The sequence below is a fragment of the Choloepus didactylus genome, chromosome 1 (genome assembly GCF_015220235.1).
Source record: "Choloepus didactylus isolate mChoDid1 chromosome 1, mChoDid1.pri, whole genome shotgun sequence".
Taxonomy (NCBI): domain Eukaryota; kingdom Metazoa; phylum Chordata; class Mammalia; order Pilosa; family Megalonychidae; genus Choloepus; species Choloepus didactylus.
This window is the reverse complement of record NC_051307.1, coordinates 51,645,670-51,665,529: the sequence shown is the minus strand read 5'-3', so window position 1 is coordinate 51,665,529 and position 19,860 is coordinate 51,645,670. Positions and strand designations below refer to the sequence as shown.

General features: G+C 34.5%; 1 protein-coding gene across 2 annotated transcripts in view; it reads right to left on the bottom strand.

Moving 5' to 3' along the window:
• Positions 1–19,860, bottom strand: part of ZNF654 (zinc finger protein 654) — a 96,395-nt gene that overhangs the window by 66,897 nt on the left and 9,638 nt on the right. For both annotated transcript variants that reach the window (XM_037833868.1, XM_037833874.1), the window contains exon 2: positions 4,791–4,936. In XM_037833868.1, coding sequence (XP_037689796.1) covers positions 4,791–4,936 — 146 coding nt within the window. The remainder of the gene's footprint in view (positions 1–4,790; positions 4,937–19,860) is intronic.

Below are 19,860 nucleotides of genomic sequence, written 5' to 3'. Positions count from 1 at the left end.
CTCCCAACAGTTGCTTATCTCTGGTTTCACCACCCCTATTCTTTCAGATCTTCTAAAACATTTCAAAGTGTTATCAAATTATCTAGCATGGCCTCCATTTTCCTATCTGGATCCTGACTGAAAAACCCTATATATCTTAATCAAAAAGAAAAAGGGGAAAAAAAAACCCATACATTTATTGATGATTATTCCCTATAAGTAGTAAATTGTTTTTCATCACCCAAATCCCAAAATTAGAAGAGAAAACTTTTTCAAGAAATCGTGGCTGAAGAAAACTATAACTGATAGCTTTTACCCAGCATGGGCCACATAAATACTTATTCAAAATAAAAAATACAAATTTGTTACTATGTTGAGCTCAGGAAGAATTTCTTATAAGATTTTTATATAATGTGCAATGGGCAAAATTTTGTCAGCTTTACAACAATTCCAGAAGCATTTCATGTATATTTTCTATCTTACTTTATTCCACAGTTAGAGTTGATAGTAAAATGGTGTCATCTAGTTCTATGAATCAACACTATCAGTGGAAGGAAGGAAAAGTTAAAAGATTCAGATCTACAGTTTTCCAGTGATTTTAGCACAAGATTAAGATATTCAAATACCTGAAAAATTAGAACATGTATTGACACCCTTGATAAAGACCACATACATCTTTTTCTACAGAATGATAAACCTTCCTAATAGTAATAAAACCAGAACCACCTTTTCAATCTGTTGCTTTCTCACTCTAATTTTTGTATATCCATACTGCTCAAGGGAATTATCAATTTTTATTTCCTTTAGTTACAAAAGAAAAGCAATAAATAGCATTTTTTAAAAACTACACATGTTCAGCCCTCTAGATTCCGACATATACTCATGTGGATGGGAATTAAGTTATCTCATCACCTAATCACATCCTGCAAACACAAACATATCAGACTGATAACTCTTTTATCTCTGTCCATAAAATGATTATAGTCTCAACTGCTTCACTCCAAAATTAACAGAAGGGCAAAAAGACCAAAATTATAGGGAAAAAAAAGATGCTAGTATTAACTAGCATCAAATGAAATGCTAAGTTTCTAAACATTGTCAGTATAAACAAATGAAGACAAAATTTGTCTAATGTTGACTTTAGCTATAACTGATCCAGAAAACTTAAAAATAGTATATGGTTATGGAAAAGGAAAATAAAACAACACTGAAGAACTGTAGTAAAGAAATAGAATCAAAATCAATTGCCTCAAAAAAGAACATCATCTCTTCCTCAGAGAGAGAAGACAAAGAAATAGAAGTGTAGACAGCCTAGATTTATCGATCAAATAACTGAGATCAACCTGCCACAAATGATAAGTAAAGACAATAATGGATACAAAATTGGAGGTTTAGAATATGTGTCAGTCAATATATTTAAAAATATAATAAATATAAATAAATAAAGCAAAATCTTTTTCTTTAGAAGTACAGCTTATAAGGAGAATAAACAAACACAGGTAAAGTTAGACAAAATTATAATTAGCCAATTTAAGACAATTTTCCACATGACTATCCATTTCTGTAAAATTAGAAAAACACTAAGAGATCAGAGTGCTTTTTGGTGTAAAGAAGGGAGTACTGATACTGGCCTATAAGTCAAAAACCGTTTGTGAAGCCTGAGCCCCATCCCACCCCAAACAAATGTCCCTTTATAATGAGACTTTCTTCTTTTGATTGCCAAGCTGTTACCTAAACTGGTTGAAGCCTAGACCTAAATCATAAATGCGATCAAATAAAACTTGGTCGTAACACAGTAGACTGAACTTAGGCACAAATGCTGTGTTTAAAATACAGTATAAGTTAGCGACAGAACGCATCAGTGACTTACCATTACATGTATGACCCAGCCTGTGACTGTCTAGCCACTCTAATTAGAAGCTAATTATACCCACTTAGTGCCATGAAAGACAAAGCCCTATGATCTTCTCTCCAAGGCAACTTGGCATATTAGGACATATACTTTTAGTCTTTGCCACTGCACATGCTAAATGCTACTATCTGAACCCGTACCAGTTCCTTCCTCCCCTAATCACTGTGAACCTAATGGGTGTCCCACCACTGATCTATGCCTGGGAATGCTGAAATCTATGAACATCTCTTTTCCCTTAGGCTAAAGGCGGCTCGAAAGCATTCTATGTCTGAAGGTCTATTTAGGTTCAGGCATGTTTGGCTTTGTTCTACCTGTGAAACTTAGAAATCAGTGTTTGACCAAGCTAACATGAGAACAATAGGAAAAAGAACAGTCAGAACTTAACTCAGACTTGGCAAAAGTCCCCTAATTTCCTACATCTCAGTTTTCTTATCTATAAAAAGGAATATATTTGAAGTATTTTTTTAGTGCAAATAAATAAATACAGCAAAATATTTTTCTTTATAAGTACACCTAATAAGGAGACTAAACACAGGTAAAGTTAGACAAAATTATAATTAGCCAGTTTAAGACAATTGCCCACATGACTATCAATTTCCATAAAATTAGAAAAACACTAAGGTACGAATAAAAACAAAATCCTCTTCCCCCAATATAGAACACTTTGCAATACTGCAGTTTTAAGTCTCCCAGCCTATTTAGAAGACAAATGTTCACCTATGTATAATTTGTAATATAGGTATAGGCTTTTTTGGAGGTGAACATCTATGTCAGACAATACTGTCAGCAAATATAGTAACATGCATTTTATATATATATATAAATATTTGTATATATTACTTATATACTTATATACGAAAGATTCATAGAATTTTGTCTTTTATAAGACAGAATCATCTTATAAATTAAATATTATTTAATAACTTTTTTGCTCACCTATATACTTTCAATATGCCAAGTGAATAAAAAATTAAAAATACATGATACAAATCATAAATAAAATTCTATAAACAGATCCTAATTATAATGAAATCCATCAATATCCTGACTTCCTGTCCAGGAGCCTTAGCCATTCTGCTCATCAGAAAGCTCTTCTACTCCTCTATCTAATTTATTCCTATCATCCCTTTAGAACATGGCTCAAGTCTTAACTCATTCAGCAAATTTTCCCTGACTTCCCAGACCAGGTCAAGTCCCCTGTTATGCTCTCTAATTGCACCCTGTAATTCTCTCATAATTGCAATTACATAATGGTGTAACTGCTTGTTTAATATCTCTTAGCTCGGAAAGGTCTTTGAGAACTGATCTATTTTTACTTTAACCCTAGAACCTAGCACAAAGGCTTTACAGAATGAACTAATAACTAAATGTGGAATAATTGTTAGAAGAATTTTCTGGCTTAAGTATTTAAATAAAATAGAAAACTGTTACGACTTATTACTCTTTTAAGAGAAATGCCATGTTGCTATTTCTCCATTTTTCTTCTGGTATCAAAAATACAATTAACTTTTCTGTTAGGGAAAATTTAAATAAGGCAGAAAGATTCCCTTTTAAAAACCATTACTATTTAATAAGAACTAAATAACTTATTTTCCTTTACCTGGTCCATCTTAAATAAAATTTGCTCCTGCTTAATACATACTTTCCAGTAGCTTTAGTGAAACAGAAATGACAGGGGAAAAAAAGTACTTTTAAAAGCTTTAAAAGCATCTTCACATTGCAACCCTAAAATTAACAATGACTGTAAAGACAGAAAAAAAAAATCCTAGCAGGTACTGAAAGAACAATACTTTTTGCTCACAAATCATCTATTTCTTTTAATAGAAAGAATAACTTCACTCTGTCTGGTGGCCTGCAAAAAAAGGCCTGATGATTAGCCTGAATGGAAAAATTCCAATTAACTTCTTCATATGCATTCTCTCAAAGTATTTCATTCTCCACCCTCTATTTCTCTATTTCTTAACTTGCGCCTTTAACTTCTAAACCTCTCTAGGATTCCTAATGGGAGTGGGAGTGGGCAGGCTAACTTCCTCTTACCTTATAAAGCAGAGGATTTTTTTTTTAAACTGCTACCCATGGTTTAAAAAAAGTTTTACAAATAATTGAGAATACACATATATAAAAATAAATATAGAAAGCAACAGCAGTTTCACAAATACTTATTCTCTGAGAAGTATACAATTTTCCATTGTATTTTTTATGCTAATCATTGATTTCACAACCCACTATTGTGGTATGTGCTGCACTTCAAGGAAAAAGAAAAAGAAAACAGATGTATCTGTGACTTCCTCTGCTGGGTTTCAATTACCACTCCTCTATCTGCTTGCTGTCCCCCAGATAATTTCTGAACTCTTTAATCCACTGATAACCCTTCTCTATTTCTGAACTCTTTAATCCATTGATAACCTTCTCTATTTCTTATCACTGTATTTCTCTTTTACTTCTTTACTAAATTTTAGTGTCTCATAGAAAGGGAAAATGGATAAGCACATGTGCTAACTTTGAGCTCTTTAACTAGCACACTTTTAAAAACCAGTAGTTTCCTAACTCTCTGGCTTGATTTAAGATCCCTCTGCTAACTACCATGGCCTCAGTTGCGGTATTCTGGGACTTACCAGTAGAGCCTGCCAAAGCAATCTGAGGAATTAAAAGGGAAAGGAAAAGTGCTTATAGTGAGGTCACAGAAATCTATATATCACAATTCCATTTAATGCTAGAACTAAAAGTAAAAGTGTAGTTAAATAGTAAAAATTAAAACTAAATACTTAAGAAATGGAAAATTATTTTTGGTGGAAAAAAAACAAACTAGGAAAGGATCCTTCTTCAGAGGAAATAACCAAAAGAAATTTCCAAATATAGCAATAAAAATAATATTTTTTAAGAAGTGAAGAGTACTTACAAAGCAAGGCTACTCAAAACATACTGTACGTGCTCACATCCATCTGGGAATGATGCACTGGCTGATGTAAAACAACAAAGTGCAGTCTGAAGAACCTGAAGCTGTGGCAAAGGGACCTGCCATCTTCCAGCATAATCTTCAACCACCTGATAGGAAGCAATCCAAAAAGTACATTACTATAGAAAATGTTCTCAACATTCTCAAGTTTAAAAATATGGATAAATTTGCTGGAGAAAGTAAAACATTAATTCATTATGAACACAAATAATTTAGGGAAAGAAAATTTTTTATTGTTTATTTTCATGTTATGCATTTGAAAATAAAATCAAATATTATTTGTGGAAATATGGAAAATATATGGTATATGGATGACTGTGCTGTTAACTGACAAATCTTTAACAAATTTTGTAATAAATGCCCTTCATCAGCTTTGTCAAGACAATTATTAAGTATTAAAATTGCTAAATGATATAGTGTAAAGATAATTAGAAAGGAATGTGCAGCATTACTGTTATTTTTTGCAAGACTCAATATTAAGAATTCTGGCAATAAATGAGTAGTAAGATACAGTAATATAATGCTCTGATTATGAAATTTTAAACTATAGACAGTATCATACTATGAGGAGAAAGTCCAGAATACATAGTCTGTACTGGCTCTGTCAGTTTAACGAGTTTTATGAATTTGGACAAGTCATCTACCTTCGTTATAGTTTCTCCATAAAAATGGAAATAATAATCCTCATCTCGAAATTTGGATGATTTACGAGAAAGCATTTTAGAACAATCGCTGTAAAAATGTTCATTATGATCTTTCACATGCAAAACTGCTGTATTAAAAAATGTATTATATTAACAAAATGCATCACATAATAGAGGGGTTGGAAAACTGCCCACAGGCCAAATTTGGCCTGATGCCTGTTTTTGTACAACACAAGCTAAGAATGGATTTCTGTTTTTAAATGGTTGAAAAAAAATCAAAAGAATAATACCTCATGATGTATGAAAATTATGAGATTCAAATTTCTATAAGTAAATGTCTGTAAGTAAAGTTTTATTGGAACACAGCCAGCATTGTCTATGGCTGCTTTCCCACTACAACAGCAGAGTTGAATAGTTGTGACAGAGACCATATGGCTCACAGGCCTAAATATTTAATATCCATCCCTTTACAGAAAAAGTTTGCTGATTCTTGATATAAATGCTGGGAAAATTAGAGCCAAATACAAAAGCTAAGAACATGCAGCGCTCAAAGGATTTCACACTAATCACTTCCTGTTGGGTGACAAGTTTCCATGGGTCTCTCACATTTCTACAGTTTTTCAAAATAAGGCACTGATTGTGCCTTTATCTTTTCAAAGATATTTATAGGAAAAAGCCTTGGAAAAGAGAGATGACTTCTCCCTCTGGAGCAGAGAGCAGGTTAGTTTACTGCCCAGTACAATATAGATAATGTCTCCCTCTGGGGCAAAGATCAGACAGAATTGCTTGTAGCCCATCTATAAAAGACTGGGGTTCCTAGGCTCAGAGTTCCTCAGCATCCACCTAGGCTGCTTTATGCCACTCATGTAGGACTTGAGAAGCAAGGAGAACCAACATGAAAATGCAGCTCATGCTCCTTGCTGTGCTGTGAATAATAAACTCCTTTGTCTCTGATCCAGGAGTCTCGTGTCCTCTGCCAGCACACATGAAACTGTGGCATAAAAATTTGTTAGCTTGCAAGTAGAATAAAAGCTCAGATCCTTCCAAGTTCTTGACAATTCCAAGTCGTAATACCAGCTACAAAGCATCTCTCTCCAATCTTTCTGAGAACATGCATAGATAAAAAAGAAAGCAGAAGGGATTATCTCTGTAAACTTTTCTCTTTTAGATGGCGTAGTCCTCATTAGCTGGGAAATATAAAACAACTTTTTCCCACTAACTCTGCTAACACCATGTAAAACAGATTTTCTAAACCACCTCAGGCCAAAATAAAATGTTAGACAGTAAGAACATTCCCTGGCTCTAAATTCTCACTACTGTCTTTGATCTGCTTTACTGCTGCTTTTTTGGGCCACCCAACAGTACTCTGTAGCCACATAAAAAAAAACGGGTATCTGACACCCTCACATTTTTCCTGTTCTCAGTCCTTAATAGTTCACCCTAATCCATGTCTCCTTATAACCATATTCACTTCCTATATATGGGCTAGGTTTATCTTCTTGGAACAGAGGCTTTCTACTTTCTCAAGTTCTGTTCTAATAACTTTCCTCATTCACCAAGATTCAGCTACTAATACCCTGCTTGATCTAGCTGAGCCCAAACGTAATGCAATAAAAGGCCTTGTGAACAACATTACCACTAAATTTGCCCCAAACCCTCAAAGGGACACAGAACAAAATTATTTAGAATTTTGGTATTTTCCTAATTTGTTTAATGTCATGCCAGACACCGCCAATTCATCTTAACATTACTTCTCTTTGAAATAATTTCCTTAAAATATATAAAATTATCCATTACATTACACTGTTACACTGAAATATTTCTCCTATGCTCTGAGTATTGTCATAAACACTCTGCTAATGATAGCTGATGACCTGACATCATTAATCTGAATGTAGTCTGCCAGGATATAGTATAGTAAACATGTCATCTTCCACTTTTCTTATTTGTGGCAGGTTGAATTATACACCCCAGGAAAAAAAAAGTTAACCTTAACCTATTGTTGTGGGTGTGTAAACCCACTGTAAATAGGACTTCTGAAAGATTTTTTGTTGTTGTTAATTTGTGGCCAACTGAATCAGGATGGCTCTTAATCCTATTAGTAGAGGCCTTATAGAAAAAGCCAGGAAGAAGCAGGAAGCCAGAAGTCAATGGAACCTGGAAGAGAAAGGAGAGGACATCACCACGTGACAGGAAAGCCAGGGAACCCAAGGACTGCTGCCAGCCAGAACATTACTGCTCCTAGGGAGGAAATAAACCTTTTAGTCTCTGATACTGTGGAGACAACAAATTCCCATTGTTTAAGCCAACCCACTGCATGGTATTTGTCATAGCAGCCAGGAAACTAAGACATTATTGCTTTGTTGGGGAGGGGGGTGGTTTTGTCTTCTACTAGGTAACAGTTTTAACATAATAGTCAATGAGCATGCTGAAGTTCTAGCAAACAAAGGAATAATATTTTCCTCATTTTAAAAAGCAACTCCTAACTCAAGTTCTAGATTCTTAAGAAAAAAAAAACTGGTCTAGAAAATAAGAGGATCCAGATTAAAAGTAAATTAGGAATTGGTGGAGAGCCTTTTTTTCATTTTGAAGGGCATAATAAACTTTACTGTAAAGAGCATTTACAGAAACTATGAATGTTATTGAAAGAAGTTGTGACCAAGGTCAGAAGCATGCCATGGCACTTTCTCACTCTGTCACACACACATACTACATACTAACAAATCTTTATTTACCAAAATAAATATGAGAATGAATACAGATGACACTTTCACAATGTAGACTTAATGTAAACCTATTAAGATTAAATTACATTATTTGTGAACATTAAAATACACATATCCAAAGTATAAACATATTGTTTAGGAACCCTCAAAATATCATATAAAGTGATCAGATATACTTATCTTTCTTAATTGAGCTCTCCTCTTTTCTAGTATAAAAAAGAAAGCTACCAAATATTAGTTTATCACTGAGCAAAGAACCTACTTGGTTTTTAAATCCAGGTCATAATAGACTAGAAGATGAAACACAGTATCAAGCATGACCTTATTTCTATAAGCCCTCTCTTGACCATCCCTGTCATTCTCCTCTCTGGAATCGCGCATTATCATTAAGTTTCATTATGTCAAACACCTCACAGTTCACAGGTGTCAAATCAAGCTAATGTTCTCTAATGTTAATTTCATCAGCTTGTTTACAGTGAACACATGACACTTTTTATATCTGATTAACCAGAGGACACATCGCAATTTCTTTCCATTCTAAGTGTTTCAAAAAATACTTTTGTTTGTTGAATACAAACTAATACAATCTAGTCAACAAAAAGTCTGCTCATTTTCTAAAATAACTAAAACAAACATTTTAATAAACATCCTGGAATAGAAAGAGAGCATTAGTGGAAAAAGTGGTGAATTTCCAAAAAGATCTGTAATTTAGTTAATAATATTGTACCAATATTAATTCCCTATTCTTGATAACTGATCATGATTATATGAGATATTAACATTAAGCAAGGCAGGATGAAGGATAAAAGAGAATTCAATTCTATTTTTGCAACTTATCTGTAAGTCTAAATTTAGTTGAATAAAAGTTTAAAATTAAAACTAATCTGCTCCTACCTCTTCCCCAAAATTTCAACATTCTCATTTATTTTCTGGAGGCTACTTTATAACAAAAGCATGATTCTGCATTTACTTTCCCTACTTTATTACACATCTGCACCTAAGACTTACCTTGCCTGTGGGTATTTATGAGGTAGATTGAAAAATAAGACAGGTAGACTGGCAGCACAGTGGAAATAATATAGGCTTTGGAATCAGACCGACCTTGGTTTGAATTCCAGCTCTGTCACTTTTTAATGGTGTAAACTCTGCAACCTTATTACACTCCTCAGTCTCAGTTTCTTGTAAAATAAACTGAATATAACCTTCATCAAAGATATATTAAAGAACTAAATAAGGCCTATGTTAAAATCTAGGATAATTCCTGGCACACAACAAATGAGCTATAGTTACTAGTTTACTTTGTTTTAAGAAAATAGGAAGATGGGATTAAGCTTGCTTTATGGACTATTTCATTGCATCAGTACAGGCTGGTTAATGATATCCAAGTATGATTAATCATAACAAATTTTACTTACTTTTAGCAAGCAGATAGGCTACTTCCAAATTAAATTTACTTAAAAACTTAAGACTTTCAACTATTTAGCTCAATACTTACTTGACAGATGAAGCACATCCTCGAAACAGCTATACAATGACATGCTTCATATCTGAACAGATACCTGAGCATTCATTTTTTTCCTACAGTTTTTCACTGAGAATTAAGAAGATAAACAAAAATACTGTTCAAGAAAAAGAAGTCATTTGTTATTTTTACTTTTTGTATCAAGATATTAATGTAAATAAAAATTTAAAAATTAAAGTCATCCAAAAAAAACATCAAAATGGTTTGAAAATAGATTCTAATTAATAAAAGGTGCTTGGGATCTGCAATAGACATAATCTATATAGTAGCAAGCACCTAAAACCCAGTCCTTTGGGTGGCTCAATGAAGCATAGTGTTTGTACAGCTCAACACTACTTAAATTTATGTTTCTACACCATTAAGGTCTTTGATAAGTTCTATGAGTGCAATAAGACTAAAACTTTTACAAACTAGAAAATGGAGTAAGCATCTCTGAATATTAATATTCCATAAAATCACACTGGTAAAAGAAATCTTCAAGGTTATTTAGTTGAACTACCAAATAGAGCAGGAATACCCATTACCATATCACTCCCAAAGCATTAGCCGACACGAATATTGCTACTGATGGGTAGTTCATCACCACAAAAGAAAATACTCTTAATTTTTACAGAACTGTTTATTAGGAAATTCTTCATTATGAAGAAAAAACTGCCTCTCTGTAATATCCATCCATCAGTCCAACTGAGAAGTTCTAACATTGTAAAAACAAGACATTCAACAGTCTTTCAAGTGTTATAAAGTAGCTAGCATATAAATCTGTTATAATCTCTTTTCTAGATTAAATATCCCCATTCCTTTCAACCACTTCTCAACAGTTCCAATAATTTCACAGTTTTCATTAGTATCTCCTGTTCATTCTCCAGTTTGTCCAAGTTCTTCTTAAACATAGTTTCCAGAATGGAACTTAAAAGACTCCAGGCAGACTCCAGTCAGAATCAGTGGATCTACTGACTCCCTGTTCTTGACTCTGGGCTTTTATTAATGCACCTTAAGGTTACCTTAGGTTTTTATTGATCTTGAGTCAGCATAAACTCTTTTTTCAAACCGACTGCTATTCAGCCAGTTCTCTACATACCATAACTTTATAGTTGATTTTTTAAATCATGACTGTACATTAATCCTTACCACTTTTTCCATTCTTAGTTTCAGCCCCAACCTCCAGACCTGTGTTTCTAGCCAATACATTAGCTTTCCCTTCCAGTATGTGTCACTGTAAATCTTAAAAAAAGGGTTTTCCATGTTATCATCAAGTTGTTAAAAAACAAAACATAAGTACTCAGACACACAAAATTAATAGGGCCAAGTTCAGATCCTTCAGTTACATACTAAGACCATTAATACCCTTTTAGCAACAGTGTTCAACCAACCACCAATACTAGACCATCCCACTTTTCTCCATGCTGAAATCCATTTATGCTGAGTCTCTCATATCCCCCACAGTGTATTACAGAAATCTAATTAAAATAAATAAACAAAAACCTGAAAGAATAACCTGATTTAATGAACCCATGGTGATGCCTAACTACTGAAAATCGTTTATTCAATGAATTATTCAATAATTTTGTTTCACTTTATAATTTTAGTGGCCTACTGGTCCCATAACATGTTGAAAAATAGAATATTAGCCCATCTCTTCAATTCTCTATGTTTCTTCAGACATTACTTACTGTGGTTCAGAAACACATGTGCAAAATCCCTGCCCCATTTAATGAAGAGAAAACTTACTTTAAATGCCCCTACCAGCTTTCCCTACTTACTTGGGGCTGTAATTCTTTTAACCACATTTAGTTCCCAATTTGGAAACCATTCATTTGTTAGGAAAGATATTTGAAAAATGGAAATGGAAAAAGTTCTATTTTTTTCCTGCTTGACACAGAGGGTCTATCACTTTGTTCACATCTGTTAATTTAATACAAAACAATGAATCTGCACAGGAAGGAATGAAATTATATTACAGGAATTCATTCATCCCAAGAGGAAAGAAAACATATTTTAAAAATCCTACTAAACTAGTTTAAAACAAATTAACCAGATATACACAAAAGTCTGAAACATAAAGTGTCCTGCCTGCTAATACAGGTATTTCAGATAAGTATATTAAACATGTTTCATGTTATATGCAAATACACATCACAAAGCAATTTGGCCCATAAAGCAGTTTTATAGTCACAAGATTCACCTGAAATCTAACATCTATACAAAATAAAAGAATTTTAGTGAGTCATGAAAGACAGTGAGGTTTTAACTTAAAACTATACAGAATCACCTCTACACTAAAAACCAACCTTAGTTTTTAGACGATTTTCATTAGCCATCTGTAAGTAAATTTGGACCAAGATATTATTTAATATCTGTTGTGACTTCTTCAGTTTCTAAATTTTTCATTAAACTGCATTGTTAGTTTGCACTTGAATAGTGTTCAACATGTTTCACTTAACTTTTCCTATTTAATACATGAAAAAAGGTATTCTTATCCCAGAAGCAGTATATTTTTGTGACATACCCACAAATGGAAGTTTTGTCATATGTATATTTCAAGAATAAAATGAGGGGAAAATGGTTTTCCATGTCAAGTTAAGTCCATTACTTGTTCTCTTTTTCCTTGTTTCTGTGGCCAAAAACATATTCTGTAAGTGCAATTTTCTTTGCAAGGACAAAGAGCTAGAAAGCAGGCTGCTTACGTTGGTGAGTGGAAGACAGATGAGTAGGGAAGGGAAAAAACAGTGAAAAACTATAGAGAACACCCCCCTCCCCCATTTCCATTCTTCTATTTTTGTCGTCTTCTTAAATTCCCGACATTGTGAGTTTAGAGGAAACCTTTTCTCTTTCCTTCAACCTTCTTGTTCATAAAATAGGAACTTTACATACCCTCTCAAAAGTACCCGAGAGGACAAATTTCATCCTTCCCCTAAAATTCCCTTACTCAAGGAAGTGAAGTTACTTATAACAGTGAAAGTCTATCTTCTGGCCAAAGGTAATATACAAGTCTGGCTCAACTTCTTGTTTTCTGCATACACAGGGTGTGAGGCAGGTCAGTGTGCAACTTGTGGCTGCTTGGGTGTCTGCTTACAGACCCAGCTTTCCTCTTAAGTAGGTCTAAAGAAGGTAAGCAGTAGGCTCATCTTAAAATCTTTAATCCTTCAATCCCTGTCTCTTCAGTCAACTTTTTATTTGACTACAAAATCAATGAGGAGAGTAATATATTAAATGTTTCCCTTATAAACATTAAAAATTGGTGTGGGGACAAGGAGACATCAAGATATATGCACAAAGTAAAGTATATGACTATAAAATTAAAATGTGGGTTGAACGAACATTTTCATGTAGCTAGAGCTGGTGATATCCACAGATGTGTGAGCATGTGTGAATGTCTTAATTAGCACGAGCTAAGCAGAACTCTGCATCTAACATCAGTTTAAACTGGTCTGGCTACAAATAGTATTACAGGCATTGGTGAGGCAATTATATTATTGCCTTTTAGAAAGTCTTTTAGTCATACTTTTTTTCAGGTATTAATAGGGAGAAAATTGGTCCCTCTGTCCAGTTTCTCAGCAAGGACTACGGGTCAAAGTTTTAAACTACAAAGGGATTAAGTTCTATATGGGTCTGTATTAGACATGGTTCTACAGAGAAATAGAATTGAAAGTATATGTATGTATGTGTGTTAATGTATGTATAAATAATAAGAGATTTATCATAGGAATTGGCTGATGCAACCATGGGAGTGGGTACAATTTGACCGTAAGGCAGCCCATGAGGACGAAATTGCAATGAGGTTGAAATCTGCAGGAAAAGCTGACAGGCTGAAGATAGAAATTCTTCTTTCTGACTTCTGAAATCCTCAGTTCTGGCTTTTGAGAACCCCAACTGATTGGATGAGGAGACTCCTCTCATTGTTGAGGGCAGTCTCCTTTGTTGAATGTAGATGGAATCAACTGACTACAGATGCACACCTATCTATGAAATACCTTCACAGTAACAATCAGGCCAGCGTATGCCTAACCAAACAACTGGACACCATAATCTAACCAAGTTAACACATGAAATTAACTATCACAGGGGCTTAGAACACTAATATGTGAATGTTTAGCCTCTAAATTGCTAATATTAGCCCTAGATCAACTGACCTAACTTCTAACCTTCTCCTTCTTAATTCAGTTCTCCAAGAGCCAGGCCAAGGAGTTAAGTGGAGGGGCTGTTGGATTTAGGAGATTTGTCCAATGTCATAATAGTTTCAAGAAGCCTCTGGAATTGTTAAATACATAAATCCAATCAAAACTTTATATTTCAGGATTTTATCTGCGTTCAACCAAAAAGGGCCAGTGGATTTTTACCAAGTGAACAGATAAGTAATGGTAAAGTTCCATATTATATAGGACACAAATCACTTTCTTAGGCTGGAGCAGAATAAAACCTCATGGAATTATTACAGATCCAAAGGCCAAAAGGAAAATTTAAAGGTCTGTGACTCAAACAACAACTCTAGGTACTAGATTTGCTCAGTTACAAGAAAATTGGTTTAAATAAAAAACACATGATACACTTACAAGTAACATTAACAGTGGCAGAGTTAAAGAAAAATACAAGGAGGTATGATGATTAAGAAGGAAGAAGAGAGGGGCTTCCTTACAAAAAAGAGTTCACTCTTTGAAGCTAGACTAGTGAGTTTGAAAAATTAAAAAGGAGATATATACCAGAACTGTTCCTAAAGATAGGATTAAGAAAAGAAAAAAGGGATATTATAGTTGTTACTAATTATAATATAAAGGATAGATAATTCCTACCACCTAAAAAATAGAAGGAAACTGTGGGATAGAAATCTCAGAGTAAACCAGAATGGAAATCCAACTTTCGAAGATGCTCTTTTAAAGAAATAGAAAGTCCATAGTAAGAGCAAGTGGAAGACTGAGACTGCTATACTATAGAAAGTAACATAATCTGTACAAATTTGACCGCTAAAAGAGCAGGGAGGTTATTTTAAAATACTTGAAGCATTTTCAAGTGCATTTCATGTTAAAATAGTTATTACACATGGTAACACACAGTATAACATGGTGGCCCCAATGGAACATGCCCTAAGAACTTAAAGTTAGGCCTCAGAGGAGTGAATAAGAAAAGGAATAGAGAGGAACAAGATAAGAGTTCAGTCTTGGTTTTGACATTGAGTTGGTAGGATTTTCTTAAGACAGGGAGATGAGAGTAGGCAAAATCTGTTTAAATAACGAAAGCTCTCTGAATTCAGAGCTCCTTGACTTTCATCTCTGACGTTATGAGTAACCCTAAAAAAGATGATTAAAGAATATTAGAACCTGGGTTCATAAGGAAAGAGAAAGGAGAAGGAAGATAGAAGGGACTAACTTAAGAGGAGGCTAAAATGTAAACAAAAACGGAAACAAAAACTAGCTATGATTGTCCAAAATAAAAACAATGGCAAAATACAACATTTGATCGGTGTGTCAGTCAAGGTTCTCCAGGGAAACAGAACTGGCAGTTATTTGTGGAAATATGGTTAAGATGTGTGCTGGTCTGAAGCTGTTATATACCCCCAGAAAAGGGCACGTTCTTTTAATCCATCCTGTGGGATCTTCTGGTTAGATTATTTCAATTGAGATGTGACCCAGCCCATTCAAGGTGGTCTTAATCCTTCCACTGCGGTTCTTTGTAACAGGAAGAGAGTCACCCAGAAAGCTCAGAGAAGAGAGGAAAGCCTCAGGAGAAGCAAGGACCCACAGAAACTGAAGCCAGAAGCTCACGGCAATGGAACCTGAGAGAAGGACCAGCAGATGCCGGCCATGGGCCTTTCCATGTGACAAAGGTGGCCCAGATGCCGGCAGCCTTTCTTCAGAGAAGGTATCATCCTACAGATGCCTTAATTTAGACATTTTCATGGCTTAAGAACTGTAAATTGTAACCTAATAAATCTTCATTGTAAAAATCAATCATTTCCGGTATATTGCATTCCAGCAGCTTTAGCAAACCAACACGAGATGTATTATAGGAATTGGCTCACACAACTACGTAGAATTCCCAAGGGCAGGCCACCAGTTGGGATCTCCTATGAAGGATTCCAAGTATTCCCCAAGAGAAACTGGCTTGCTGAAGTGTATATTACTTCACTGCTAAAACCATCAGTTCTCCCTTTAAGGCCTTCAACTGTTTGGATAAGATTTCTCTCATTGCCGAAGGCACTCTCTTTTGCTGATTGTAGATATAATAAGCCACAGATACAATCAACTGACCAATGATTTAAATCCACCAAATATCCTCACAGTAAAAATCAGGTCAGTGCTCGCTTGACTAAACAACTGGATACCATAACCTAGCCAAGTTGACACGTGAACTTAACCATCACAAAAAGCATATGCTATTATTGCTAAAAGGCATATGACTAAAAGGAATGTTTATGTTGTCACTGAAGTAGAATAAATTATAAATTAAGGCCTAAAACAATTAAAAAGAGTAAAGAAAAAGTGTAATGGAACAAGTGTCAGAAGAGATACTGTCTTCACTGGACCCTAAGAGCAGAGATTCAGAAATATCTAAAGCGGCTTCATTTCAGATATCTGCTGATGGTTTTTCTCTGAATAATTTAAATATAGGGCACAGGAAGAGTACTTATATGATTCTAGTTCAATAGGTCTAAGAATTTCAGGGGAGTGGCAACAGCCAAGGTAACAGGACTAAAAATGTCCTGGCATAAGTTTACAGAACAAAACATACAGAGACACAGCCAGAACACAAGGGCTGTGGAGTGTGCAAGGCCATGACCATGCTTGGAGCTTTATACACTACAATTAAGTGATACACTCTTTATAAGAGACAGTAGAAGCTGTGCCACTAGACCGAACACACACTTAATTCAGCACAGAAGTACCAGGACAACACAGAAGAAATGGAAATTAAAAGCTTTTAATACAAAGGGAATCTAGAGGAAATCTCAAGCTAAGACCTGATGCCTGGAGATGCTATAAATGGACAATTTCTAAATTTTAGCAATAGAAAGAAAGTTGGAGTATACTGGCAGAGAGGAGGAAGTATATAGGTATAAGCTCCCCCACCCCACCCCAAAGACACAAAACCCTCCCAAAGTAAAGAAAAAATACAGTAGCACAGTTAACCACTTGATGTGTTTTCCCAGTAAAGTAAAATTTACAAGTCTTGGACTCTGACAGCTGGCACAACTGACTGGCACCCTGGTGAGGATGTCACCAAAACTGACCTAGTACCCTGTATTCTGTGCATCCATATTCCCTCATCCTTCTGGCAAAAGTAACAAATCAAGTACTGGGAATTAATGGTGTTTCTAAATTTAATGAGTTTTGCATGGGTGAGGTAATAAATGTTTGCCCTCCTGATCTTCTAGATCACTTTAAAAAGTAAAAAACAAAAGATATTGGGGATTAAATAATTCTCCTTTAGAGGTGCTAAAGAACAACTCCTGTTTTAGAGGAAGACAGTCCAAGCTGCTGGCCTTGAAAAATCCCCAGCTCTAAACATGGAGACATGTGAAAGACCTGGTGGCTCTGATTTAGCAATATTCTGGGAAGGGAAGAATTTGGGGTACTATCCTCCTTGAGCCCTGGACTTTAATTTCTCCTTAACAACTTGATAATGGAGATAATTCAATTGACCAAGTTTGATACATGATTATTTGTTGACATTTGAATTCCTGTACCAAAGTTGCTTAAATCCATAAATTAAAACCTGAAAGGAAATTTTAAACTTAAAAACTATCATGGGTAAATTAACTCTCTGAAACACAAAAGCAGTATCTATTAAAAAACTTTGTACTCTGACTAGTACAGTATTGTTGAAATGAGAAAAGAAATGATGAACTCTTTTATTTTGATTACCAATTACCTGAAAATGCATTGTTCTTACACTGGGTGAATATTCAAGATAAATAAAAATATCCATTGTGGTTAATTAACAATTCCCGCTCTTCCATTTCTTTTTTTTTTTTTAGAATGCACAAATTCCCCCAACCCCTTAATTGTTCCTTCCACCATCTATTCTTAATACTACCACCATATTTCCAAATATTTAGACTAGAAACCCAAGTAATCTCACAGAATTATTTATGCCTTGTCCCCATGCTATATACTTTTGATGTTTATTTCATGATGTTTCTTAAAACAGTTCCCACCTGTCCATTTTCATTGTCAGTATCAACCAGGCCCTCAATTACTCATTTCCTAAAATATAAACAGTATTTTAAGATTAATGATGACATTAGTTTGCCCTTAACCTCAAAATCTTTCCACAAAATTCAAGTCCCTCAGCCAAGATCTGGACCAATACATTTTACCAGTATCAATACTGACCATTACTTTTATGTATGTTTTTTTTTCCCATTGGTTCTCAAACTTTAGTATGCATCAGAATCACCTGGAAGGCTTATAAAAAAAACTGATTCCTGTGCCCCAGCCCAGGGGACAAAATCAAAAGAGCTGGACAGGAACCAGATTATGAAACCTTGTAGCCCATCCTAAGAACTCTGGCTTCGAATTTGAAAGGAAAGCATGGAAAGTTTGGAAGACAGCTCACTCATGTATTTAAAAGGATCACTTTGACTGCTGTGTGGAAAATAAACTGTGAAAATAGCTGGAAGTCAGGAGAGCAATAATCTAGGGGAAAGATGACTATGGTTTGAATCAGGGTCATAACAATGGTAGTAGTAGTTCCATATGCTTTTTCTCCCTCACTAGATGATTCAATTCCTTGAGGGCAAGTTTTTTGTTTGTTTGTTTTTTGTTTTCCTTTTTCCTCTTTAAATCCCCTATAACAACTAGGATAGTGCTTTTCATATATTACAGAATCAATTTTTTCTTGAAGGAGTACCTTGTAAAAACTTATATTTTACTTCATATATCTAGAACTACACCTAATAATAATTCAATTACCTGATATTAAGAAACAGTAATTCATGGACTGCCTGACAGATATATATGCAGCATTTTATGAGCACCTATCAAACAGACTACTTAATAGTTATTGAAATAAACTTCAAAATATAAAAGAGAGGACAAAGACTCCCAAGAGTAAGAATGAGTTAAAAAGAAAAATGACTTCAGTTGATAAATTTTCTTTAAAAAAATAAACATAATTGAATAATTTCTTCTTTTGTCTCCCTAAAATCAAGAGTTAAGTAGTGGGTGCATGATAGAGGTAGATGCCAGGACGGGAAGCAGAAATTGCATGTCTGCTCTTTAGGAAATAAAAGTAATGTATTAAGAAAGGACATTCTTACACCTCTGTTATGTTTAATTTTTTTTATATCTTTTCTCCCTCTTGATAAGTTATATATACTAACTGTAGTAAATTTTGGTACTATATGAGAAATCATCATTGCACTGCCTACATGGAACCAATATTGACATACTATTAACTTCCCTTTCTAGCTGTCTTGAGAATAGTTGCTTAACCTCTCTGAATCTCAACTGCATCATTCATAAAATGAAGATAAAAATAGTACCTATTTCACAGGATTGTTGCAAAGAATACATGAGAATCTAGGATAGACAGTGGCTTTTTCTTAAAGGGTCAGAAAGTCACTTGTGGGCCATAAATTCTGACCCAACTACTCAACCCTGCCATTCTGGCAGGAAAGAAGCCATGAACAATATAGAAATGAGTGGTTGCAGCTGTACTCCAGTAAAACTTTATTTGCAAAAACAGCCAATGCTGCTTGAGCCACAATGGCTTACAGCAAAGGTTCATAACTTTTTTGGTATTTGGATGGTTGGTGGGTTGTTTATTTGTTTGGCAAGTTTTGAAATTCTCAAGAGACTCTCATAAAAACTTTGGTCCTACTCACCAGGAAAATGCAGGAATATACAGTATTTTGCAAATAATTTCAGAGGGTTCACAAACTTCCCTAAGTATATTAAAGGAGTATATTTCTATGAAGCAGCATCAAAAAATCCTATTTCTAGTGAAGTAGCTCATTTGATTTTTCTTTATGGCCCTTATCCCCTCTCTAAAGCTAGAAGTGAGAACAGTGAGAATGGATCATCCTAAATGCAAATTGTGTAATCCCTGATACAATTTTTTTCACTGTATTTTTTGGCATTATCACTTATTGTATTTACCTAGGTCACTACATAGTCACCAGAAAC